The following is a 27793-nucleotide window of genomic DNA, read 5'->3' on the forward strand; positions in this document are numbered from 1 at the left end:
CTTCTGTCCCAGGGTTTCAGAACAAAAAAAACCCCAGAATTTCCGGTGCAAATGCGGGTGATCTTTCTTTTTCCTTTTTGCCCTATTTAGGAGTTTACGTAGCCCTCGGTGATTCTGCTGCCTAATTCCAAGGGCTCACGATGCCTCCTGACTGATCAGAATGCTGGGTGACCCAACTTGTAGTGCTCCCTCACTCTTCCTCAGCCCAGGTGGGAAGGGAGATATCAGTGCCCACTCTCAAAAGTTGTATTTTTCAACCAAAGAGCAAGCTAAATGAACCAGATGGGCCAGATATAAATCTCCATCAATGGACTTGACTATAATAATTAGATTACACATAACAAAATTTATCTAGCAGCTATTAATAATGCACACACAGTAATTAACATCAATAATACGTGCTATTCTTAGACTCTCAACTTCCTTCTTCTCTTTGTTTCTCATAATCAGGGCTGACAGTTTCCTGAAATAATAGATGCAGTCCATCACTGAACTCACACATACTAATACACAATGCTGGAAAACAGAATGAGGTTGCGAGGGGCCCTGGATGTGGTCTGAGTTTATAGAACGTGAGGGTGCATGGGTGTGTGTGGCAGGGAAGTATCTTAGCCAAGATGGAAATGGGAGTGTGTGGACGTGGTCTGCTTTGAACCATCTCTACCTTTCTCTCCACACCAGCCATAACCTATATTGTCACTGTCTTCACTGGGGATATCCGTGGAGCTGGAACCAAATCAAAAATCTACTTGGTCATGTATGGAGCCAGAGGGAATAAGAACAGCGGGAAGATCTTCCTGGAGGGCGGTGTGTTTGACAGGGGCCGCACGGACATCTTCCACATTGACCTGGCTGTCCTTCTTAGTCCCCTGAGCCGGGTCTCCATCGGGCATGGCAATGTGGGTGTCAACCGAGGCTGGTACTGTGAGAAGGTAAGGAGCCAACGGGTGAGTATTCTCGGGTTCAACTGCCTCTTCTTCAACCTTGACGTACAGACTCTGCCCTGCATCCCCGTGATGTCTGCCCTCAGTTGTCAACTATATCTGGAATTAACTCAAAACCTGAGCCTCTGGTCACACCTGAGAGGGATTTTTTTAGTTACTTGGATCATTTGAGGTAGGAAGACCCATCCTAAATCAAATCTAGGCCACACCTTCTGGTGGCAGCCTTTATAGAGGACAAGGAAGAAGGAAGCTCTTTTCTGTTTGTCTGCTTGTCTTCACTCTGGCTGGCAAATCCTTTCCTTTGCTGGCATTAGAGCCTGCCTCTTCGGGATTCCAGTGTATTCTGAAGAGCAGTTGAGACACCCAGCCTCATGAATTGAGAAACTACTGGATTCTTGGACTTCCTGTTGGTTGGTAGACAGGCATTGTTGGACTGGATGGAGCCTGTATGCCACTCTTAAATCCCATCTACGTGTGTGTGTGTACATGTATATATATATATATATATATATATATATATATATATATATATACATACACACAAATACATATACATTAATCCCCTCAGTTCTGCTTCTCTAGAGAGCTCTGACCACAACAGTCTTATTTTCTAAATTTTCCTAGCTCTTAAACCAGCTAGTTATAAAGCACGTGATCCCTTGTACAAGATCACGTCCATCTTTTTTGTCTTGTTAGTAGGGGCTTAGGGGAGTGGGGCTGTCCCCAAACACAGCGTTGTGTACCATAGGTGCCTACCTGCTGGTTATAGACGATATAATTGCTGGTGGTGTTTCCCCTTGGCTTATGAAACAATCAACAATAATTTTAGAATATATCTATGGGCCTGTACATTGCCGTGAGTCCAGCCTGGCTGACAGGAGTTCCCATGCAATCTGGGTTACAGACTAGGATCCTGTCTCACAAAGGAAGAGGAGGAAAGAAAGAAAAATTTCAATTTGATCAGCCTTTTCCTCATGTGTAGTGCTTTCTGTATTGTTGAAAGCACTTAAAGCTATGAAAATATGAGGGCCAGGACATTCCTTCTCACAGCTGCCTTTTGAGTGGCCAAAGAGGGCAGGTCTCCATGTCGTAAACCCATGAACTCTGGGTGTGGATGGTAAAGGTTGGGAGACAGGATCCAGGGGAAGTAAGTCAAGGGGAAGGCACTTGGCTCCTTATTACATTCGAGATATGAACTGATAAGCTTTTATGTGCTTCACCCTTTGGGTGGTAGAGGCCATTTAGTTCAGATTCACAGATTTTACGATGCACACGAAGAAATGTGTTGTCCAAAGAGGATGCAATGGAAGGAAAGGTCTGGGACTTGAGCTAGTGAACTGGGGGACAGATGACAGCTACTGCGGAAGACTTCTCTTTAAAATAATTTAAAAAGCATTTTTTTTTATCTGCGAAAAAAAAACAAGTCTTGAAAAAGGTGCACTCTATTGACTCGGTGAGAAAGGCAGTGGGAAAAGCATGTTCCTTTGAAGGTCCTACACAGACGCCTGTGTGCTGGGTACTGCGGAGGCCACTAAGCACTGTGAGGGGGTTCCGTCAGTGGGCCTGACGTGGGAGACTCTTGCTGTCCGTCTTCCCAGGTGGTGATCCTGTGCCCCTTCACTGGCATCCAGCAGACATTCCCCTGCAGCAACTGGCTGGACGAGAAGAAGGCCGACGGGCTTATTGAGAGGCAGCTCTATGAGATGGTGTCTCTGAGGAAGAAACGGCTGAAAAGTAAGTGTAAGGGTCTCTCAGAGAGAAGCTCAGTTTTACATGGTACAGGCCTTGTGCTATTGCGGACATGACTCCAGCATCCCCAAGCTGAAGGAGCTGCTGTCATGGACACAGGGCTAAGCCGAGTGATTCATGACAGTGAACTCTGAATTCACTAGTTACAGGATGGCGTTGTCAACTCTCCCCCACTACTAAAATGCAGTAAGCCTTTAGGCATTAATAAGATACTAAGGTGCCTTCATATTCACCACTTGTTTAATGGGTTCTAAGAACGGACACAATTGTGTATCAACTCCAGTCCTGATCACTTGATTGCCCCCCTCTTTCTCCTTCTCTGGCTCTTGGAGTTCCTGAGGTGCCTTGGTCTTTGTTGTAGAATTTCCTTGGTCCCTTTGGGTCTGGACAACTGATCTGAAGAAAGCCGGCACCAACTCTCCCATCTTCATCCAGATTTATGGGCAGAAGGGGCGGACAGATGAGATCCTCCTGAATCCCAACAACAAATGGTTCAAACCAGGCATCATCGAGAAGTTTAGGGTAGGGAGCTGGTGGATGGGGAGGGGCACATTAAGAAGAGATGGAGAGATGCGGGGCATGAGGATTCCAGTTTTGTACACCCGATTTCGAACCAAGTTTAAAGACAAAAAAAGTGCATTGGAGACTTTGGGCTCCAATTTGATGACTTATAGGCAATTTATTGAAAGTCATATAATTTATATCTGGCTCTTCCATCTGAAATGGTCTTGGATGAGGCCGGGGTCGGGGGCAGAGCAAGTATGAAATGCTTGGAGCATTCAGGAGTGGGGCAAGCAGGGGAATTGTGGGCTCAGGGGCTTGGAGCACAGTTAGATTGCTTAACCTGTCTGCATTCAAGCATAAGGACCGACTTTTAAGGGGAAACATAAATTTTGGAGCATTTGAAAGAAAATCCAGCTTTGAACTTTGCAGTATATACACGGAGCAAGTCTTTGCCCTCAGAAGTGCTGTGCCGACCTCTGGGGAGAAGCATCTGTAATTTGCTGCTCTCCTCTCTGAGCACCCCACTGGTACCTCTATTCCATCCCTAAGTTCATCGGTCTTTATGTATTTGTCTTCTCCGCTAGACTCGGGCCCCCGGGGAAAGGGCACCGCCGCTGTACTGATCTTTTTGTCTGTCTCGGTGCCCAGTAGACTCCTGGGGCTGTGGCCCTGTGCTAATTTGCAGGGCTGCCATATGAATTTTGTTCCTGGAAGATCTCATGGCTGGATCCCACTGTGGGTCAGTTATTTTTGTTCAGTTTTGCCAGCCCAGACTGAACGCTAGTTTCATATAGCTGTCTTGGTCCCATGAGCCTCTGGCTACCAGAAACACGAGAGAATGGAATGTTTGAATATGTTTAGAAGCAAACCCACTCTTACTGGGAAAAAGCAGCCCAAAGGAGCACCCACCTGCCTGTGGTCAGCTATAAGGACAGATGTATTTCCATGACTATATCCGCACAGACCTTTTAATTTCTCTTTGTAGATGGAGCTCCCAGATCTTGGCAGGTTTTATAAAATTCGGGTGTGGCATGATAGGCAGAACCCTGGCTCTGGATGGCATTTAGAAAAGGTACGGTGTACCTGGGGTGGGGGCAGGAGGGCCAGAGCCATCCTCCTTCACGATCGTGTCGTATATATTTGCCTCTGTGTTTGTTAGGATTGGAGGTGGGAAGAGTAGACATGGACCATGTGTTTTGGGAACAGTTAGGGAGAGGTCTTCCAAAATAAACAGCGGGAGAGAATGCTCAGGGGTCCATGGGTTTGCATTCTGTCCCATCATCTAGGAGTTAGGTGAGCATAGGCTTCTAAGAGACAAGGAAAAGAAAGGGAAGGTTGATCATCTGCCTTCCCCAAGAGTCATAGTGAGGAGATGGCTTGGCCTTGCCTAAGAAGAGACAGCAGACGAGACGTGGTGGTGTACACCTTTAATCCCAGCACTTGGGTAGGGGAGAGATGCAGATGCAGGCTGAGTTTGAGACCAGCCTGATCTACAAAGCAAGTTCCAGGATTACACAGAGAAACACTGTCTTATAAAACCAAAATAAAATACACTAATAATGAGAAAGCACAAAACTTTAAAAAAATGAGACCATAGAATGAGGATTCCAGGCCATGGGTGGGAATCCCTGGTAAGACCCCCTGCCTATCTCAAGACTTCCTCATTGTAGATGACCCTGATGAATACTCTGAATAAGGATAAGTATAACTTCAACTGCAATCGCTGGCTGGACGCCAATGAGGATGACAACGAGATCGTGAGGGAAATGACCGCAGAGGGCCCGACCGTGCGCAGGATAATGGGGAGTAAGTGTGCAGCTGCTGGGGAGGTGGCGGGGCTTTACTTCATTTGGGGGCCTGGAAGGCTTGTCTGCTGTGCACCATTCACCCTCTCTGAATGCTGCAGCTGACTAGTTAGGTCCATGTCTGCTGTGCACCATTCACCCTCTCTGAAATCTGCAGCGGACTAGTTAGGTCCATGTCTGCTGTGCACCGCCCACCCTCTCTGAACGCGTCAGCGGACTAGTTAGGTCCTAGCCTCATGTCTGCTGTGCACCGCCCACCCTCTCTGAACCCTGCAGCGGACTAGTTAGGTCCCAGCCTCAAGACTGGCTGGAAGGATCCGTTCCAAGCTATGATGCTAGAACTCTCCTCTGATGAGTATGGTGTGGGGGAAAGGAGATAGATAGGTCTTCAAGTTGGCAACACAACAAGAGACAAGAGGAGTGTGCACTAAACAACAGTTACCCAGGGCCTCCTTGAAACTAAAGGGAATAACTTCTTGATCTTTCAAATTGTGAAATTTGATGAATTCTCTCAATACAGTAAGGCTGGATCTGGTTTTTGTTTTCTGGGGTTTTTTTATGATACACTAACCACAAATTCTTATGTTCAAAAGACCTAGCAATAGCCCAAAGCAGAACTAAGGAACAGCTGGTTATAGATATCAGTCCCAGACCAGGCCTTCCTCTTATTGGTCCAATGACTATTTATCCTGAGATGCTACCCCTACTTTTGTATATTCAATGATATTTGTTTTTGGAAACTAAACTATCATCTCTCTTTACATAAGATGACATCAACTGATATCCATCCAGTGGAGGCTTCATGTAATGCAGAGTTCATCAAGGCAGAAATACACGTGTTCTTGCCTGAACTGCGTGTTTGTGCCAGCACTGTGCCTGCAGGCCTCAGGGAAAGGGTCCTGGGACCTAGTCTCTATCTGAGTCCTTCAACCCAGCTCTCACAATTTCAAATCCTCCGTCTCTTCGCCGGAAGTTACAGAGCACTTTCATCCCTGAGCGTTTTAGAGGCTGTTTTTTGAAGCTTCTCAACCCACAGCTCTGACTGGCTTTCTCAGAGTGCCTTATTGCCTGGAGGACTTGTTGAAGCACACATGGCTGGGCTCTGGGAGAGTATTTCCAATTCAGCAGGTCTGCATTAGGGCCCCAGGGCACGCTCGTCTTAGTTAGGGTTGGTATTGCTGTGAAGAGACACCATGACCAACGCAACTCTTATAAAGAAAGCATCTCATTGGGATGGCTCGCTTACAGTTTCAGAGATTTGATTCATTATCATCAGGATGGGGAGCATGGCAGCATGCAGGCAGATGTGGTGCTGGAGCTGAGAGTCCTACATCTTGTAGGCATCAGGAAACCAACTGAAGTCACACTGAGGGAAGCTTGAGCAAAGAGACCTCAAAGCCTGCCCCCACAAAGACACACTTCCTCCAACAAGGCCACACCTCCTAATAGTGCCACTTTCTTTGGGGACCTTCTTCTTTCAAGCCACCACCACGCTTATTCAGCTAATTTTCAGACGATCAGCACTGACCCCAGGTAACCACACTGAGAACCACCATCACTAAGGATGCCCCAATTTTCTGCTGTTTTACACCTTCCAGAACTTTCTTGCTGTTTCTGTACTTGTCTCTTCCACCAGACATCTTGGTTAGATCTTTAAAGTTGTCTACAGATTCTCATTTTCGTGAAGTTATCCAAAGGAAACATCGGCCAGTCCTTAGAATGTCCAGAATGTTCTCTGCACTTTGCCTTAACGGATACACGACTTTCTCTCAAGAATCCCCTTTTCTGTCATCAGAGACCATGGGTCACTGGGCAGGAACACATTCTCTTGATTCACACTTGCATCCCCAGACCCTTACTGTAGGTTTTTAGGACCCACCGCCATCGCTGAAGGTAGTTACATCATCTTTTGGTGTCCCGGGATCCTAAGGTAGTAAGTTGGCTTACTGGGGCAGCTGTAACAAAATGCTAAACTGTGAATTTGGTATCTTATACAACCGGAATTTATTTTCAAGTGGTTCTGGAAGCTACAATCTAAGATGGAGATGTTTCCAAGGTTCATATCTCCTGCCATCTTTCTCCTCCACTGAGGAGTGGTACTCATGCCCTCAAGTACTTGTGCCCCCAGAAATCCTTCTTCTGGTGCCTGCTCATCTGTGCTTTAGTTTCTTCCTCTGACAAAGCTGGCAGCATCCTGGATGAGGTCCCACCCACATAGCCTCATTTGACTGTAATTGTCTCTTAAAGACTCTGTCATCTCTCAATGGTCTTGGAGATCCTGGGGGTTCGACTCTCAGCAGAGGAATTTGGATTTCAAAGCAGTCCATAAGAGGCAATATCTCTTAAAGCATGGTTCAGGGTCAATTTATATTAAATTTCTCATAGTCTTTATTAAATTGCAGATTTGTGGACCAAACCCAGCTGTGCTGATTGAAGTCCCAGGGCTATGCATGTTGTGCTAGCTAATTAGAAAAGAGTCCCAGTGAGCCATTACTTTGATCAGGTTGACCTGTGGGCAAGTCTTTTGGGATTTGCCTTGATTGTTAATTGATTAGGAACATCCATTGGCTGGGTCTTACTGTAAGAATGAGCAGCAAGCCAGCAAGGACTTGTTTATTCTTTCATTGCTCTTGACTGTGGATGTGGTGGTGCGTCTAGCTGTTTGAGTTCCTGCCTTGGCTTCCCTAAAATAGTGAACTGTGATCTGGAATTGTAAGCCAAACAAGCCCTTTCTTCCCAAAGCTGATTTTATTAGGGTCTTTGTCACAGCAACAGAAATGGGCACAGGGAGTGTGAACGTTAGCAAGGGCACCCCTTGTCTTCCCAGCCTTCTAGGGACCCGACTCACTTCATCCCATTGTTGAATACCTCCGACAACTCGTCTCCCATTCCTTCTGGTGTACCTGGGTTGTTCCATTGTCGGTGTGAGGGGAGGTGTCTGAGAAGCAAACCCATGAGTGGTCATCGTGTGGAGGAAAAGCTCTAAAGACAGGCAGAGAATGCACAGATAGACAATACGTTCAAGAAACCGCTTGAAGGCAGAACTGCAGGACGTGGTGTGTCAAAGCCATGGAAACAAGCCATGGTGAGCTTCCTACCTGGGCAGCTGTTGTCCATCCAAGCCAGGGCAAGGACTCTGACAAGAGAGGTCATGGGAGGAGAGCGTTTCCAGACTCCATCTAGGCTGTGCATAGAATACAGACTGTGCGTGGAATACAGGATTTTCCTGACTGTAATTTGATGTTGTACTCTTAAAGAACCATTTCAGTGAGAAAAAATATAGTAGTTAATATAGGTAGAACAGCTGTCTGTACGTCCTGGCTATAAAGGCAGTTGGATGCCTTCTGCCAGTCTTCGGTGGTTCTTTAGCACCTCTGCAAACTCAAATTCCTTAAACTCACTTATTCTTTTTGGCTCCTGAAATTTTCTCTTGTGCTTAGAGCACACCTCTATCTTCTCTCAGGTCACCCGTGGCCTGCACTGTTCCTTGTACCACTACCCAGAGGCAAAGGCAGTGTCCCAGACCTCTAGTAGGGAACAAATAGCATGTGCATGCGTCGTTTCCCAGAGAGCCTTTCAGAGAGCGTCTTGCAGTCACGTGTAATGAGTAAACACCAATTTAAAACTGATCCTTAGAATCTGAAGCTGTGTGTTTCCACTTTACCCCTTACAAAATAATGGTCAGCCAAATAATCAATGAACGCCATATCTAGTTGCCTGGGGGCATTGGGGTGTGGCTGGGCTGGTTAGAGATGCGAACGAAGCCTGTGCCAACTCACAAGTAATTTCCACCTTGCCTTTCCCTCAGGAGGCACATGAGATGGCAAAATAAATAAGATGCACTTTTTCCACTGTGATTACACACTCCTGATGAGTGGGCAAGAGTCCGTTGGACTTGAGTGTTGAATGCTATTACTGCTCGTTAATCAGATTGAGCCATAATTTTTAAATTAAAGCCCAAGGAGTTCTGGTACTTGCCCATCTGTTTAACGTCTCTCACTGCTGATGACTAACAATGTAATTATTTTCAATTGTCCACAGATGTCTTGACAGGCAGAGTCTGGGACCTCAGTGGTTGGTGGGCTCAGAGGGATCCTTATAGACTAAGAGCTTGTCCAGACCTCCAATGGGACAGACCTTAAAATTCTGGGACATCAGGGATGGGGATCCTCAGGAATGGGATTTCTATGTTTGTTACTGTTTTGCTTTTAGGAATTTTCTAGCAAAATGACTATGAAATTAAGACTAAGTAGCAAATCAGACTGGAACAAGGCTGTGGTTGGGGGCTTTGTTGTTATCCTGGCTCTCCGTGTTGGCACATACCAGCCAATTCTGTCCATTCCTCTGGTATCGCGTCATATCACTGAGGTCATGTTCCATCTGCTCTCCTCAATGTGACCAAAAAGCTGAGGTAAACAAGTTAAAGGAGGAAGTATTTCTTTTGGCCATCATTCTCAGAGGGTTTAGTCCATGGGTATTCCTGGGCGTGTAGGGAAGCAGACTGTCATGGCAGGGAGAATGTGGCAAACCAAAGTTGCATAGAAATTAGGAAACATCGTAACAGAGAGGTAGAGATGGAGAAGAAAGGAGAAAGTACAAAATATGGCCTCCAAGGCCTGCCTCCTAAGGTCTCCTTCCAGTAGGCCTCACCTCACAAATTTTCTACCACCTTAGCAGTCTGAGGTAGGAATCCATGAATGGGTTAATCATGAGGCCAGAGTCCTACCTCTGAAATAGCACTGAGAACCAATCTTTCAACACATGAGATTTTGAGGGTGGGGCACATAAGATCCAGACCCTCACATAGCAAGCACAACGATGCTTATACAAAGAAACGTAACACTTGAATTTTGAAAGTTTCCTGAGGGAGCCGGGGATGGTTTAATTCTGAGAAAGGTGATGCTGTTGGGAGGCAATGTTGCGGGGCAAGAAGGGGTTTTCCTGAACTTCAACCCATGTGTTAAGTGTCTGCCTGCATCTGTTTTACTCAAGGCAGGCCTCCATGCACAATGTTTCTTTGCCTTAAAACAAACGCTTCGGCACAGATCATGTACCCACAGGATTCATAGTCAGATTGATTTTTCAGATGTCTCTATATGGAAATGAGCGCATTATTAAAATTAATTTTATGAACTAACCTTCCCAGTGACTGTCTCATTTCTGGTATTTTTCATCTTCATACTAGTTGGAGTGTCAGTGAATAATGCCTCCTTTTAAAAACAGCAGCTTATTGAGACAAATTCATGCATCGTTCACTTCACATGCTAAAAGTTCACAAGCCAATGGCTTCTTATCTACATTTGGCTTGTATGTACATCCATCAGGCCCATCAAATTCCAAAACATGTTCACACCCCTAAAGAAATGCTGTGCCCCTTAGGAACCTCTCCTTTCCCAGCCTAACTCTTTCCTCTGACAACCACTAACCTGGCTTTGGTCTCAGTAGCTTTGCGACTTCTAGCAAGTGGAATCATACATGTTTTCTTTCATTAGCATGTACTCAAGGTCCCTCCACATCATAGCATGTGTTGGTATTTATGTCTATTTATTTAGTGTACGTGTGTGCAGTGTGTGCATGCCGTGGTTCCTGTTTGGCAGTTAAAGGATATTTCTTGAGAGTTGATTTCATCCTGCCATTGTGCAGGAGCCAGGGATCCAACTCACACCACCATCCCTGTGTACAAGGGCCTCGGGCTGCTGAGCCATCTTTCTGGTACACGGTTTTCTTTTTAATTAATGAATGGCATTCCACTGTATGAAGGTAAGACACTCAGCTGTAGAGCGCTTGGGTTGTTTCTGCTTCTTGGTTGTCACGAACACCGCTGCTCTGACATTCATGCACGTGTTGTTGTATAATTGTGCCGTCAGGTCCATGGATGTATAACCTGAGTCAGATGGTAACTCGACCCTAATGTTTTAATCAACTATTGAGCTATTTTTCAAAAAATGGGGTGCATTTTCACCAATATCGTGGGAGGTCCCTACTTGTCTGTATCTTGCCTATGCTTGCTGTTTTCCTTCTTGAGGGTTATTTTGCCACTTTACATGAATTTGAGGAAGATCAGATGAAGTTCAACAAAGAAGTCAACTGTGATTCAAACAGGGATAGCATCAGAGTAGTTCTGTTCAGGGACTGTTGTTGTATTAGCGACTTAAGTTGCAGTCCATGGGCATGGGGTGTTTCCATGTCTGTTTATCAACCTTTAATCCCAAAACTATTTCATAATTTCTGAAGTACAAGGTTTTCACTTGTTTGGGTTAAATTAATTCCTAAATATTTTCTTCTTTTAAAAAGACACTTATTTCCATTTTTACTTTTATGTGTGTATGCACACATATGCACACATGCACATCATATGTCTGAGTGCTTGCAGAAGCCAAAAGAAGGCATCACAGGAAATTGTGAGTCACCTGATGGGGTGCTAGGAAAAAAACTTGGACCTTCTGGGAGAGTATAAAGCACTGTTAGCCTCATTGCTGAGCCATTTCTCCAGCCGTTGTTTCATTCTTTCTGCTGTAGTGGGTGAAAATCTCGCCTCGCCTCCCTCTCCCCTTCCTTCCCCTCCACTCCCTCCTCCCTTCCCGTCATCTCCTCTTCTCTTCTGATATATTTTCTTTGAGATTGGAATTCATGTGTTGTGTACACTGGCTGCAGATTCACTATGTGTCTGGGAATGACCACCTTGATTTTCGGATTCGCTGGGCTCCACTTCCCATGTGTGATGATTACAAGCGTGTGCTGCCCCCACACCCAGGCTATGCAGGGCTGAGGACTGGGGCTTCCACCTTAGGCAAGCGCTCTTCTAACCAAACTACAGCCTCAGCCCAGAAACGGCTTCTTGACTTCATTATCAAGTTATTTATTTTACAGTCTACGACTGCTGAACGTATTAACTGAAATAGCTCTTTCAGTGGATCCCTTATGGTTCCCTAAATACCGGGTCCTGTCATCCACGCACTGACACAGCTTTACTGCGGCCCATGTAGTGTGGATGCCGGAATAACTTTGCTCACCTTGTTGCCTTGCTCAAAGACTTCTAGAGTCACGTTGAACTCTTAAGTGTAGGTGTTTCACAGATGACCTTTATGAGCTGAAATTCCCTTTTGTTCCCTTTTTAAAATGGGTTTTAATCATGAAAGGATAATGTCAAATTCTTTTTGTGTGTCTATTGAGATGATCATGTGATTTTTGGTTTTTATTCTATTAGTAGGACATATTACATTAATTGGCTTTTAGAAGTTAAACCAAATTATATTCCTGGGATAAATTCTATCTTGTCATAGTGTCTGATTCTTTATGTGTGTGAACTCCAATGAAGCATTTTATTTAGCTTCTCACTATATCAAACATTTTTAATTAAGTTATACATTTGATTTTTACTGAAAATAATTTTATACAAAATATTCTGATCACGATTTTCCTTCCCTTTTCTCCTCCCAAATCCTCCCCATCTCACCACCCAGTCAACTCTTTTCTCTCTCTCTCTTTAGAAAATAAACAGGCATATACACAAACAAACCAGAGTAAAAGAGAAAAAGCACGAGAAACACACACACACACACACACACACACAGAGAGAGAGAGAGAGAGAGAAAGAGAGAGAGAGAGAGAGAGCTAAAACCCATACAAACATAAAATTGCAAACCATTCCATACAAGCAAAGGACCAGTAAGGTTAAAAAAAAATCTCCAAAATCATCATTGGTTTGTGTTGGCTATCTATTGCTGGGCAGAAGGCCTGCCCTTGAGTGTGGTTTATATACCCAGTGAGACTCCATTGGAGAAAACAGATTTTTGAATGTGTTTGTCAAATGGAGATAGCTTTTTAATCAGGCATGAGAACTCATATTTTCTCAGAGCTGGGACCCCATCTGGTTTGGAACTATGTAGGTCATGCTGTGTATGCTGCCACTGTCTTTGTGAGTTCATAAGGTAGTAGGTTTCCATACGGCCACTCAAATGGTATTAGTTGTCTCTCCCTTACCTACTTCTTCCCTCCTCTTCTCCAACTAATCCTCCTGTCCCTGTTTCTCCCCTGTCTATCCATAACTGTATTTCTGATTTCCCCTTGGGATATCCTTCCTGCCCCTAGTCCTTTGTTCTATATCTAATTTATGTGATTATACAGATTGTAGCAGGATTAGCAAAGGCTTAAAAGCTGGCATCCACACCTAAGAGAATACAGACTATATTTTTCTTTTGGGGTCTGGGACACCTCACTCAGGGATTTTCTTCCCTAGCTTTATCCATTTACCTGTGAATTTCATGATTTCCTTTTTAACAGATGAAGAGTATTTCATTGTGTAATGCGCCACATTTTCTTTAGCCGTTCATCAGCTGATGGACATCCAGGTTGTTTCCAGTTTCTGACTGTTATGAATGGAGCAGCAATGAACGTAGATGAGCAAGTGTCTCTGTAGTAGGATACAGTCTTTGGGGAGATGCTCAAAGGTGGCACTGGAGGTGGATCTAGTTCCAGTTTCCTGAGAAACCATCACACTGATTCATAGCATACAATTCCTTTTTTGTTAACATAATTTATTGATTCTTTCAGAATTTAACATCATGCACCCTAATTCTGCTCACTTCCCAGTCCCCCAATATCCCTCGCTCACCCCTGCAGTGCCCCCACAAAAGAAAATTTTTAAAAATCAGACTAAAAGCAAAAACCTCTTTGCTCCTCCATCTTTCCCGCCTCTCCAACACCCCTTCATTTGCCTGGTGGCATTGGGAACGGGGTGTCACATAGTGTACCCTTTTGTCCAATGACCTTTACTAGCAAATTTCATTGTAATGAGTCATTGGTCTGGTTCAGCTTCTGGTTTCTGTGTATCCACCATCATCACTGGATCCTCACCAAAACTCCTCAGCCATCTGGAGTCATAGAGATCCTTCCGGTATCATCCCACAGGACCTGTCCCTTCGTGAGCTCCAGCAGATTCTAGATGGGGGAGATGTTGGGGTGGGTTCAACCCAAGATCCGGCTGTGGGCCTGGGTGGTAGCTGAGCTGGTCAGTCTGGGCCATTGGGGCCACCCACCTCAGACAAAAGGGTGGAGCCAGCTCCCCTATGCCCATGCCATTAGGGTCAGTTCTCCCTCACCTCTGGTGAGGGGAGAGGTCATCTCTCGGGAGGGTAGTAGCCAGTTCTACCATGAGGACCAGGTACAGGTCTCTCGCTATAGTGTCTGGCAGGAAGCAGGGCCAGCAGAGGGTGGGGCTAGCTCAGCCTGGCCCTCTGATTTCATTACCATGGTTGCTATGCCCCCCTCCCCCCTGAGGTGACACAAGCCACAGACATCAACCCAGACCCTGGCTGCAGTAGAGTCACAGACCTAGATATGCTCCCAGCTATAGTCCTGGCCAGGAAGCCACCATGGCACCGGGTGATAGTGTGTGCCACTCAGGTCTGTATGACCCTGGATGCAGCATGGCCCTTGGGCACAGGTGGCTAATCAGACCCCAGGCAACCGCATGGCCTTTGGTTGCAACAGAAGCCATAGACATCGACTTATACCCTGGCTGCTGTAGGGCCACAGACCCAGGCGTGGTCCGTGGCAGCAGCCCAGGCCCAGATGTCCCCGTGGCCCTGGTGACAAGCAGGCCTCCCACATCAGCCTACTCTGCACCGCCTTCATTCCTTCCTTTCTGCCTCTTTCCACAGAGGACCATTCTGCTTCTCTTCTCCCATTTCTCCGCCACAGATCTGTTCATCATTGGGCAGGTGGGCCCAGGGGTGCCTTCTCAGCAGCCCAGGCTCTGAGGGCCTAGACTGGCCTATGGGTGGCTAGCACCCACCTGAGCAGAATTCCACAGTGTGTAATTCTTTATGTGCATTGCAATATTTGATTAACAGCTATTGTGTTGAGAATTTTGCATTTATATTCATTAAAGATATCGGTCTGTAGATTTATTTTCTTATGATGCCATTGCCAGATTTGGTACCAAGAACGTGTGGGTGTCATAAAATGAGCTCCCTAAGATGATCACAATCTTTGTTACAAACTTGGCTGGAATGGGTCGCCCAGGAGAATGAGATGCACCTCTGAGTGTGTCTCTTCGGTCATTCCAGAGAGGATGAACTGAGAAGGCAAGGACTACCTTCACTGAAGAGATGGCATCCTGTGGGCTTGGAGCTTAAACGGAACCAAAGAAGGACAAGGAAAAAGTCATCTACACATTAGCTTGTTGCTGCCTCTGAACAAGGAGCCACACACTCCTACAGCCACTGCCTGTCATCACCTCCCTGTGTGACGGGCTGTATTCTCTTAGTACTGTGAGCCAGTGCAAACCTCTTCTTCGCAAACTTGCTTTTTTGTATTTGGCTACAGCAATGAGAGAAACAGCCACTCTAGAAAATTGGCACCTGGGAACAAGGGTGTTTCTGTTGTTGTTGCACGAATTCTAATTGGTATTAATGATAAAAACTCAGAGTCAGTTATCGGGGTGAAAGCTGAAAGATCAGAGAAGCAGAGCGGCCAACCACTAGAGTTCTTACCTCTACCAATGCTCAGAGCAAAAGGGTGATTCTGTCCTTAGTCTACCTCCTCAGATTGACTGCCTCAGACTGCATCCTCATACTGACTGAGCTCCTGTTTCCTCCTGCTTTATATTTCTCTCTCCACCTCCCTAGTACTGGGATTAAAGGTGTGGCATCCCAAGTGCTGGGATCACCTTTGTGTGATCTCTGTTTCTCTTTTAGACTGGATCAATTTCATGGAGCCCAGGGTGTCCTTAAACTCACGGAGATCTGGCTGCCTCTGTCTCCTGGGATTAATGGGGTGTGCCACCACTGTCCGGCCTCTAGTAAGCTTAGCTTAGCTGGTAAGGCTAGTGCTGCAATCTGACCCTCAGGCAAGCTTTATTTGTTAGACCATAAACAAAATATCACCATGTGATGTAGTGGGAAACCTGGGCGCATGGTCCATAAGCCTCTGGGACTGGTTTGGGGAACGAATATGGATGAGTTTGATGATGAAGGCAAGGGAAGCCCCAGAATTCTGCGAGCTGTTCCAGCCAGAGAGAGGAAGACCAAGTGCCATTAGAAATGTTGGCAGACAAGGTTCTACTTATGAGAATCCAGAGGGAACGATGATGCTATCGAGAATGGTGCTAGAGGTCATGCATGCTATGTTCTGACGAACTGGCTGCGTTCTCCTTAGGTTCTGAAAACTCAAGTGGGGCTGCATTGAAAAGCCATGGAGTAGTTTACTCGATGCAGAGCATGCAGGCTCTGGCAGGGCTTACTGCTCACTGCCGTTACTGAGGTCTAGGGTGAGAATTTAAGCAAAAAGTGGATCAGAAAGAAGTAAAAACAAAACAACAACAAAAACCAAACAAAGAACCCCAAAACGTGATTTGGAAAGCAAAGGAGTGTGCACCTGGCTACAAGTCACGGTGTGACCGCAAATGTTCAAAGGCATTAGTGACATTAAAGCAAATCAGGAACTTTGTGCCTGAGGCACAAGATCCCACTCAGGGAATCGGAAGATGTGGATACATTTGGTGTTAGGAGATGGGCATAGGCCTTTTGGTCAAGGTTAAAACATTATGGATTGCAGACATGTGTTTAAATGTCAGGTTGACAAAGGGTTGATTTGTAATGGGTAGTCTTCACTGTCCATCTGCCTGGGTTTAGAATCACCGTGGTGACCAACACATACTTCTGGGTGTGTCCTGGGGGTATTTTAGAGGAGATTAATTGAGAGAGAGAGAGAGAGAGAGAGAGAGAGAGAGAGAGAGAGAGAGAGAGAGAGAGAGAGACCCCCACACAGAATGGTGCAAAACCATCACACGGGCCGAGGGGTGGATGGAGCAAAAGAGGAAAAGGAGGAAGTGAACGGAACATGCGCACTCATGTGGCTTATCCTTGGCCCATCCTTTCGTGAGCAAGCAGCTTCCTTTTCCTGCCATTTTCCAAACGCCTTCCTGCCAAGATGGCCTGAGTCCCTTCAACCCCAGAACCAAAGTAAACATCTGATCCCTTAAGCTTCTCCTTGCAGGTATTCGGTCGCAACTAGAATAAAAGTAAACTAATATACCTACTCTTGTTACGCAATCCTCAGAAAAAAATGTTTTTTTTTTCTTTAAATGTATAGTAGATTTCTGCAGTAAGACATGTAGTAAGGGCATCGACTTTTCTTTGTGGGTAGTTCTTTTTAATTATCCAATCTTTTTACTTTCTTTGAGTCTGTTCATCTTAAGTCAGGTTTGGTAGTCATTCTTTACTTTCAATCTATTTATGTTGCAGGATCAAAAGTATAACTCTTTGTGATAAGATACTTAGATCCATATCTATTTTGACAGTCTCGGTATGACAGATTTCCTGTTGATGTTCAACCAATGACAATTTTCAACTCTGTTATTTCTCTTGTCCTTTCTGCCCCATACCTAGGCATGCTGGTGGGAATACATGGGTCCTCTGTCCCTCGGCATTGGTAGAAATTCCGTGCTACTTGGCCCATTCCAGGATCCTTTTGCTCCAATCTCCCCTTACCGACCATAAATTCTCAAGCTCTAGATATTTGTGGGCCTTCTTCGAAGCCTGTCAAGCTCTCCCTAGACTCCCTCATTATGTCACCCACGAATCTTACACTGGCTGGTTGTGTGTGTGACGTCATTGGCCTCCATCCCTGCAGGTTGCCCACCATACTCGGCTCTTCTTGATCAAAACATTAACTCCATTTACAAGTAATATATGACATTTAATGTGATTATCAATATGGTAAGATTTACATCTGTCATGTTTTCTATGTGTTGTATTTTTGTTCCTTCAATTCTTACATTATTGCCTTCTTTAACAGTACGTGGATTTTATAAACACCATCTCTCTTTCTTTGTTGCTTCTTTTACTATCTATTATTTAAGTTACTTTCCAAGTAGTCTCCCCCAAATTACAATCCACAGCTTAACTCAGAACAACCTAGTTCAAAGTGTGTCAACTTCATTTTAGTATTTTATGAAACCTCACTCCCATTCACTTTCCTTCATGCCGCTGTTGTCATTTAGATTGCATCTTTGCCTAGGGTGTGTGATAGCCTATACTGAAATTTTGTATTTTTACATATGAAAGACTCACCAGTGCGGTTTTATAGTTATTGCTCTCTCCTGTTGTATTTTTATATAAAATGAGAGATGACAGATGTTAAAATGAAAAAAATACATGTGCAGCATCTTTGCCATTATCACTTACTCCTTCCTCATGACTCATAACAGTCCAGGTGAGTTCAGGCCACTCTCTGCTGTCTAATGGGATGATGTCCCGTTAATATCTGTTACAGAGGATGGCTTTTTGTGATGAAAGATTCTTCGAGTGTTTGTTTGTTTGTTTCAGGATACTTTAACTTATCTTTCATCCCTGAAGGGTACTTTAGTGGACGTAGAATCCTTGGATAATGCTCCTTTTCTTTCCACTTCTTGAAAGCGTCCCACTGCTTTCTGGTTTCCATAGTTCTGGATGAAAAGTTGACTGCTAATTTTTATTGTGTATCCCTTGTGCTCAATTTCCTGCTGCTCCATTTTACGATTTCCTCTTTGTCTTTGACTCTTAGAAGTTTTATTATGATGTGTTTAGAAGTAAATCTCTTTGGATTTTTCTTTCCCACTCAGAGTTCATCTTATATAAAATATCAAATATACAGATTAATGTTTTAAACTCAAATTTGGGGAATTTGGGGCTGCTTTGTCTTCAAATATTCCTTCAGTCCTGTCTACGTCTTCTGCAGCATTGTACCCTCCAGATTTCATGGCTTGAGATGGAACGCATCTACCTGCGATGACTAAAGCCTTCTCATCAGACCCGGCCCCCAGGCACATTTAACTGCCAATTTGGCTTCTGTTTTGTAAATATCGAACTGGCATCTCAAATGTATAGTGACCAGAACAGAACCTTGGTTTCCATTCCAAACTTACCCTAGAAAGCTCTCCTACCTTATCAACAACTCTGTCCCCTCACCGCCTGACCTGAAACGTGGACTCTCTTTCTCTTGATTGCCTATCTGGTCCATCATCAAGAACTGCCTCTAAATTACATCATCCTGCTATTGCCTTCTCTCCATTTCCACAGAACACCAGCCAGTTCTAGGTGCTCACAGAAGGGATTCGTCAACAACTCAGCTTTACCAAGCCGGAAGTTAAGGTTTGGGAAGTCTGAAGTAGGCCTCAGAAATTTGCATTCTTGTAAACATTTCCTGTGGGTTTCTGATGATTGACGGGCATGAAGAGCCTCTGGTCTGCCTAAACCAATCTGGGCATGAGTCAGCTCCCAAGAGGCTCACTGCAGTGGGGTTTGGGAAGCTGAGTTAAGGAACGAAGTCCTCCTAGGTAGCAGCTGAAAGGTGGATGTAGGGCTTCATCATGGGAGCAGAGGCAGCCGACGAACAACATCCCCCTTTCTGTCTGTCAGTGGCCCGCTACCGTGTGACTGTATGCACAGGAGAACTCGAAGGTGCAGGAACGGATGCCAATGTCTACCTCTGTCTTTTTGGTGATGTGGGGGACACAGGGGAGCGACTGCTTTACAACTGCAGGAATAACACCGACCTGTTTGAGAAAGGCAATGTAAGTTGCAGTGATGTGCCGCTCTCCGCCTAGTTCACACCTGCCTTGTCCTCCTGCCTTCCTGGCTCTGTCACGGTAGAGTTGGTGGTTAGTATCAGGACTCAGCAACGGGATACGATCTGTCTGGATGAGGGGAGTGGGGTCTAGGACTCCAGGTAGGAACCACTTGAAGGACACAGAAATACCTGGTGGATTGGGTCTTTGAGCAAATTTAACTCGCTATCATTTGCTAAGATCAATGGCAGCTACAAGGCTCCTAGTATTATTCAGCTAGAAGCTGGAGAGCCACCAGAGAAATCGTGGTCTCCTACCCATCCCTCAGGTTGGGAAGAACATTGGGCATCTCAAGTGTGTCCTCGAGGACTCAGGCTGGAAGAAAATGGAAGATAAAATACATTCTCTGTTAAGTGTGGCAATTAGGGGCAGCTTGTTCCTCCCCCCTCCCTCCGTCCATGGGTGTAAAAGGACTGAGTCTATTGCTAGCCACAACACAATGTGTTAGGTATGCCTCTAGGCTACAACAACCATCACATGGGTTTAATCTGGGCTAAAGGAGTCTGAAGCAGTGAACAAAGTACCAAACAGGTCTAGGGAAAGTCAACCTTAGGCCACTCACTACACGCCCCTGTGCCACACTTTCTTTGTGTCTAAAGTGAGGGAAAGGATGCCTACCTGTGACGGGCTGCTGTGGAGATTACGGAGGACGGATACACTGTAGGGTCAGATGTGGTTCACAAGGCACAGAAAATGCCCAGTAAAGAATCATTGTTTCAGGGACGTGAGCTTGGTGGAGATGAACAGGTGGAAGGAATCTGTAGATTCTGTGCCCTTCCTTCCTCCATTTACCCTTTTCTTGGCGTGCGAGAGAATTCAAGTAGAAGACTTGGAGCTAACTCTTGGATGGGCTTTTGAAGGTTGTGTTGGTGAAGCCCTTCTGAGCAGGAGGCTGTAGGTAGGCTTTGGTCCACTTGGGGAGGGGTAAGGAGACTATGGTTGCCTGTATTTTCTATTTCTGTTCCCTGTAGTAGTTTGTGTGTGCCCATGAAGGAATTGCAGCTCTTTCTTTCAGCCCTGCCTTGGAATTTCTCCTGTAGTGTGCTGGTGCTGGGTCTAAGGGGAGACGTTCTCTACACGATCTCACTGTCTTTTCTTTCCCAAAGGCCGACGAGTTTACCATCGAGTCTGTCACCATGAGGAAGGTGAGGCGGGTAAGAATAAGACACGATGGCAAAGGCTCTGGCAGCGGCTGGTACTTGGACAGGGTGCTGGTGAGAGAGGAGGGACAGCCAGAGAGCGACAATGTCGAGTTCCCATGCCTCAGGTACACGCGCCCTTTGCCCTCCCTTCTTCCAGCTGCACTGCAGAAGGACTCGCTCCTATTACGTGGAACAATAAGAAAAGTAGTGGTTGAGGTTAACAGTCGATGAGAGAAAGAGCTGGCCCGGCAGGAGGTGTATTGACCTGAGTCTCACATTTCTACCCCACCCCTGGTGGACAGAGGCACTCCAGGGCACACCAAGTGCCAACATGACAGTTTTTCTCATGAGAAACAAACGAACAAAACAAAACGACAAAAACAAATATAAAAACCTTGACACAGGGGCTGGAGAGATGGCTCAGAGGGTAAGAGCATTGCCTGCTCTTCCAGAGGTCCTGAGTTCAATTCCCAGCAACCACATGGTGGCTCACAACCATCTGTAATGAGACCTGGTGTCTTCCTTGCCAGCAGTACATTGTATGCTTAATAAATAAATAAATCTTTAAATATAAAAACCTTGACACATTCTGAATTTAAGAGATTTGTTAGGGGATTAGTCAGATACAGAATGAAATATGAATACAAGTTGCATTTCTATTCTTTTTCCTTTTTGAGACAGGGTTTCTCTGTGTAGCTCTGGATGTCCTGGAACTCGCCCTGTAGACCAGGCTAGCCTCGAACTCACAGAGATCTGCCCGCCTCTGCCTCCCTGGGTGTTGAGATTAAAGGTGTGCACCACCGCCTGGCTGGATTTCTGTTGGAACAGTATGACCACATTTCTTGCCTGGTTACACTGTTTCCAGGCGTCTGACTTTGTTCACATTTCTTTGCCTCAAGAGCTGGGAAGCGCATTTGCACTATTTTTCTGAAGCATCCTTTGCACAACCAGCAGCTCCTGGCGATTGATTCCTCAAGTTTCCAGTTGAGGCATTCTACAACGAGGAGCAATCTCAGTGTTTTGCCAAACCCCGGTGGCTCTCATTCACCTGTGCTAATTCCTGGAGGGGGCACTGCCAGATTAACTTGGGGCCTGAGCCCACACCCTGATTCATTCCTCACCCGAGCTGTGCGACTCTCGTGGTAGGGAGGGTAAAATAATTTTGAATGTGTGTGTGTGTGTGTGTGTGTGTGTGTGTGTGTAGTGTGCACACTCCTGTGAGCTCTAGGGAAAGAGTCATGAAGCTCCCAGCATGCAGACATCCATTTAGCAACACCTCATGGCAAACTAGGTTAGAGCATTTGAAGCTGAAAGGAAATAGCTTTTTAAAACTGTGTCTATTAATACATCCAAGTGTTTGGATAGCAAAGCATGTGTCATGGTTTCCTTTCACCTCTTGGGAGGGGATGGGGTAGGTAAACGGAGGAGACAGGGAGCAACAGGTGGGATTTTCTGATGGCCGGTGGCCTATCTGCTTCTATCCTTGGTCAGGCACATCCCAGCCATCTCTCCTGCAGCCTCTCGTAACTTCAGGGCTGTCAGTGACCCTGTCAAGACAGAGAAATGGAAAGTCCCAATGGTTCGATTCAAGAGACTGTAGCTAGGAGTCTGTAGTCCCCAAACTCTCTGTCACCAATGCCGAGGATGACACCAGGAATCTTCGTGTCTTGAAGCCTCCGCTTCACCTCTCTGGTGTTCTGAACCACAAGCCCTAAAGCCTACGTAAATGAACAGCATTTTAGTGTTGGCTAAAACAAACTGACAACATGATCCCCGGGAGTGGGAGCCCTTGGGGTCTGGGTATGAGATAAGTAAGAAGAGATGAGAAAGCATGGTGCTGTCTCATTGGCCCTGGGAAGGGGTTCAGGAGCCTTGAGCCCTGTGTCAGAAGGGGCAGGGAGGAGGTGGTGTCTTGATTTCTTTATGAGCTGTAGGCTTCCTTTATAGGCTTGTGTTGCTCTGAATGCATTAATGACAAACTCAAGTCACCAATAATGCATAGGTGTAACACCAAGAAAAATTAAATGAAAAAGCTTATGCTTGGTATAATTTAACCTAGAGAGAGCCCAGTTTGAATTTTTTACTTCTCCCTCCTGGGGTCTTCTGTGGTTCCTGTCTGCTGTGTGAGTTTGAATCTGCACCTGCCTGGATACGTGTGAACCTGTCTGTTCCTGGCTCTGTGTCTTCATGTTCCTAGCAAAGGGCTTTGCTCTCTCTTTACTGAACAGCACAGAAAGCATCACATCGGGGAAGGGATGAGGGATACAGAGTTGAACAAGGATTAAGTCATCTATCCCAGCTGACCCAGATTACAAGCAAGCACTGTATGCAAATGCCACTTCCGGTGTTTATGGTGAATATTCATTTTATAAGGCGGCTCTCAGCCCATTTTCTGTTTTCAGCAAATAATTACCATAACATACTTACATATAAATACACATACATATATTACTCTTGGGTAGCATGGAAGAGTTGATAATTTAAGATCACAGCTATATATAGCTTGGGTTGTACAAGCTAATGGGGAATCCAAGGCAGGTTGGTTGTTACATTGTTTTCTTAAAGGTAAGTTAAGCAAACAAGCTGTACACAATAGGACCACAGTCTCAAGAGACCTCACTGTGTATTGTCAACCCTGCCTGTGAGGACCAGCAAAAGTTCCAGTCTCTTAGAATGGAAGAGAGATTTCTTATTATAATATTGAATATTGCATCAACACAGGCTTAGGAAGCTCTGCCCTCTCAGGGGTGTGAAGGAATGGGTTTTAAAGAGAAGCACCAAGCCATAAAGAGGGAGATATGTGGCCAAGACAAGAATGTCTTGGTCTCTGCATTTCTCTAACACAAAGCTCTTCAAGTTTTTCCTCTAGTGGTCCTTTTTGCATAAGAAATTTGTATATGATCCTGGGTGTCTAGGTCAATAATATAGCTATCCGAAGTTAACATTTATGAACAATAAATAGTAAAGAAATCTGTTATAAGATGACTCTTTGTTATACAAATAATTTTATCATTTATTAGGGACAAAAATAAAAAATTTTAATTAATTATTTGAATTGTTTTTAATTAATTAGCTATTTTGCTAATGAGGTGCCTATGTTTATTGATTTTACAGAAAAGAGTTAAATATTGGCTGAACATTTGATTCTGCAGGATGTAGAGTGTCTTCAATATTTTTCAGAATTGACCAATATCTTTATTTTTGTTTTTTTTATTAAAAATATTTACTTTTCATTTTATATACCAACCCTAATTCTCACTCTCTGTCATTCTCCTGGTCCCCATTTGCACTCTTTCTGTCCCTATCCACTCCTCAGAGGGGGTCAGGTCATCCTTGGGGAGTAAACAAGGTCTGGCATACCAACTTGAGGCAGGACCAAGTCCCTCCCTACTCCCCTGCTCCATATCGAATATCTTGATTTTCTGTCAATGATGATAACTCTGCTTTGCATGAATAGATAGTACAAAATGGCAGAAGGATGTTTAGGATCATTTCAGAAATTATTGGAAATTCTATCTTAATCCTAAGGCAACATTTATTTGATAATCTCTTAAGTCAAACTCAAGCCAGAAATTCAAGCAATTATAAAAAAAAACCCTAAATATTCTAACTCAATAAAATACAGAGATATACTAGCTTGACATTTCCTGAGGAATGTTGGTAGGAAAATATTAAAGGTCTTTGAGTTCCATAATGATACTTTGTGTTTCTATAAGAGCACAAAAATGTATATACAATGTAAAAACACTGTAATTCATAACATAACATCATAACAAACAGTCTTGAATCAGGGCCAAAGAGCTTCAGGTTACATTAGTGTTACATGTGATGACATGTGCAGGAAAAAGCGTGCATGCTGCATGCATTCTCAGAGCCAAGTGAAGTCACCCACACAGCACAGGCAGGCATGGCCAACTCGGAGTTACTTTGATTCTTGAACTAAGTTTGGATTGCTGCGCACCAGAACCTCTTTACTGCTGCCTGAATTCCACACTTCCCACATTCAGCTCCAGGGCTCTCTCTAGTTCATGCTCCATGGTTTAAGAAGCCAGATCCTAGAAAGCGGTGATTGGCGCTTGGTTACAAACTCGCCTGCCTATGGGGCATACACAGCTCATGCTTGCACAATAGGTTTGTTTCGTAGGCTTGGCAATATTCCCCATGTCTTCCTCCGGGGAACAGCCAACAGAGGGCTGGAGCCACTGCTCAGTGTGACATCTTGAGTCGTAGATATCAACTCTGAGCCCTGAAAACCATGGACTTACCTTTTCCTGAGGTCAAATCTCATCTGTCTTGAAGATTCCAGTTCAACTTCCTCACCACCTTTCTGTAAATCCTTACAGCGCTTCCTTGGTCCAGCCCCACCTAATTTAGCCTATCCATCTTCTTGGTCATACTCTCGGCTACAGTAGCCTGAGCTGTGCTGTCCCAGTGTCCTCTCTTCTTGCTCTCTCCTGTGCTCTGTCCTTGTTCATCCTCATTAACCAGCAGCTCTGTCTCTCACTTGCTGTGTTCTATCTTCATGGGCCTTTCAGGAACTCTTGGACTTCCATCCCAGGATACGTTTTTCCTTTGGGATGCTCCTCTCTCTTTTCTCGGCCCACATCATATCATCTTTCCAATCTCAGCCAGCAGTCAGCCTTCTCCAGAAAGTTTTCCTCTGGTCTGGGTTGGAATACTTTGCTAGAAGATCTCAAAGACCCACTTTCTTCAGCTGAACTCAAAACTCTGGGCCTCCTGGTGACTCAGCATGGGGGCCATGATGGTTGGGGTGTCTGCCTGTTCCACTCAAAGAACTAACACCCCACCCCATTTCTCTCAAGGTGGCTGGATAAGGATAAGGATGATGGACAGCTAGTCCGAGAGTTGCTACCCAGCGACAGCAATGCCACGCTCAAGAGTGAGTTGTTCCCAACGGCCAGGTGATGGGTGTCCCTTGGGCATGACAGTTGCCTTTCCTCAGCGAAACAGGACCTAGACCTTCAAACACACACATCTTCTTCACTTTATTTCATGAAAACAGCACAGGGTAGTGGAGAAAAATGGCGTTGCTGGAGGTCTGGAAACTTCTCATGTGTCTGTGCTTGAAGGTCCAGTCCAAACCTGGTCTTGGTGTTAGGGGCTGAATATGGGTTTACAGAGTGATAAGAGTAATAAAACCAGCAGTGGCACCAAGCCCGGGGACCTCTGCTTTGTGAGCAGACATGCATTTGAAGGGGCTGTTGGATGAGGACTTTTAAACTGCTGAGCATTGTCCTGGAGCCCTGGAGTCTCCCTTACTAGTGATACATGCTCAGATGCTGCCGTCTGAGCATGTGCTTTGGATAATGTGTGAAAGAGACACACCTCCAGACATCCCCAGAGCCCAACAATGCAACACTCCATGTTTCCCTGGTGTCACTCATCTGAGCCCTGTGATAACCCCGAAAAGAGGCAGAGCTAACGTTGTCCTTTTGCCAGATGGGGAAACCAAGGCCTGGAAGACATAGACGCTAATACTTACCTTTTCTAAGGTCAGCTCACTCAGTTGAACCAGGATGTCTAGTATAGCGCCCAGCATCACAGAGCCTAAGCACTGGGAAGGAGCCCAAGGGAAGTCACCCACGTTTACGATAAGGGGACACTCAGGCCTGCAGTTGCTGATGGAACCGGGATCAGTCCCCAGAATGTCTCTGCCTTAGATTGCTGTTCTTCCCACCCCAGCAGGCTCTCATTTCACCACGCAGACAGAGAATCCACCCTTCTGCTCTCCTAGTTGGAGAAGAAGGCTTCTGGTTCCTGCTGTGTCTTTAAGCAGCAAAAGTGATCTGTTTCTCCCAGTGCCCGTAGATGTCCCTGGTAGACCCGAGCTGACAGGTGGCAGCAGATGGCCCCAGGCACGGGGCCTCGGCTTACTTTCTCCAGACTATGTTCCAGTAGGAAACCCCTGAAGGAGCAATGATGACAGGCCTTGAACTCTCTCTTCTTTGCCTAAGACACACACACCGTGGATCCTGTCTGGACAACTAAAGCTTGGCTGCTGTTCTCCCACAACTTATCCTGCCCTCTGGTGTTCTTTATCCCTGCACACAGGCTGGTGCAGAGATTTCTGGGGGATAAAATGGGATAGCGCTGCAAGGTATCCCATTAGGGGAGGGAGCAGCTTTAAATACACACCAAGAATTTGCTCCTGGATAGTGACGTTATTGTCGCCATCTCGTGGCAGGCACCTGACCTTCTGAGCTCTACATCCCTTGCCTGTAAGGTTGGGAGGAGAGTACTTAGCAATAATAGCATAGAATGTGTGCCCAACGTTGTAAGTACTGAGATGTTCTGGTGCCTTTGCCCATCAGAAGCTGGATAGGGGATTTCTGAGGATGCTCTGAGTCTCTTGAGTGTGGGTGTTTTTGTTTAAAACTTACTGCTCTCAGCACCTCCACCTCTTTATAGATGAGGGGGCTCCACAGAGATGGAGGGAGCCCCTACTACCAGTTGTAGGATCGGGACTCCAGGCTCCAGTGTCCTGCCTCCTAGCCTGGGTCTTCCCTGGCTGAAGGTTGTCCCTCCTTTCCAATACCTCGCTCCTTGTTGTACATCCGGTGCTAACTTCCTGTCTCTCTCTGCTTGGCATGCTTAGACTTTCGCTATCACATCAGTGTGAAGACTGGGAATGTCTCCGGGGCCAGCACAGATTCTAAGGTGTACATCAAGCTCTATGGAGAGAAATCTGACACCATCAAGCAAGTTCTGCTTGTTTCCGACAACAACCTCAAAGACTACTTTGAACGTGGCCGAGTAGATGAGTTCACACTGGAGACCCTGAACATTGGGACTGTAAGTATCTGTCCCAGAATCAGGTGACATTGTCTCACCACGTTCCTACATTGACCCACACGTGTCCACAGTCACGTTCTCGTCTGCACTGATGCACACATGGGCGAGCCCATTTTGAAGGAAAAGAACTGCCCACTTAGAGGTTACTGGTGAGGCATTTAGTTTCTCCCAGGGCCAGAGAAGCTGCAGATAAATAAGCAATTATGCTTTTAGAACACCTTTGAG

General features: G+C 45.5%; 1 protein-coding gene across 3 annotated transcripts in view; it reads left to right on the top strand.

Annotated features, from left to right (window-relative positions):
- The window catches only part of Loxhd1 (lipoxygenase homology PLAT domains 1), a 153128-nt gene that overhangs the window by 52156 nt on the left and 73179 nt on the right, over window positions 1–27793 (top strand). For all 3 annotated transcript variants that reach the window (XM_038331143.1, XM_038331144.1, XM_038331145.1), the window contains exons 8-16: window positions 682–932; window positions 2543–2678; window positions 3055–3215; window positions 4183–4269; window positions 4868–5003; window positions 19405–19559; window positions 20720–20880; window positions 25579–25655; window positions 27372–27568. In XM_038331143.1, the coding sequence (XP_038187071.1) occupies window positions 682–932; window positions 2543–2678; window positions 3055–3215; window positions 4183–4269; window positions 4868–5003; window positions 19405–19559; window positions 20720–20880; window positions 25579–25655; window positions 27372–27568 (1361 nt within the window). The remainder of the gene's footprint in view (window positions 1–681; window positions 933–2542; window positions 2679–3054; window positions 3216–4182; window positions 4270–4867; window positions 5004–19404; window positions 19560–20719; window positions 20881–25578; window positions 25656–27371; window positions 27569–27793) is intronic.

The sequence above is a fragment of the Arvicola amphibius genome, chromosome 5, assembly GCF_903992535.2.
Source record: "Arvicola amphibius chromosome 5, mArvAmp1.2, whole genome shotgun sequence".
In the NCBI taxonomy this organism is placed as follows: Eukaryota; Metazoa; Chordata; class Mammalia; order Rodentia; family Cricetidae; genus Arvicola; species Arvicola amphibius.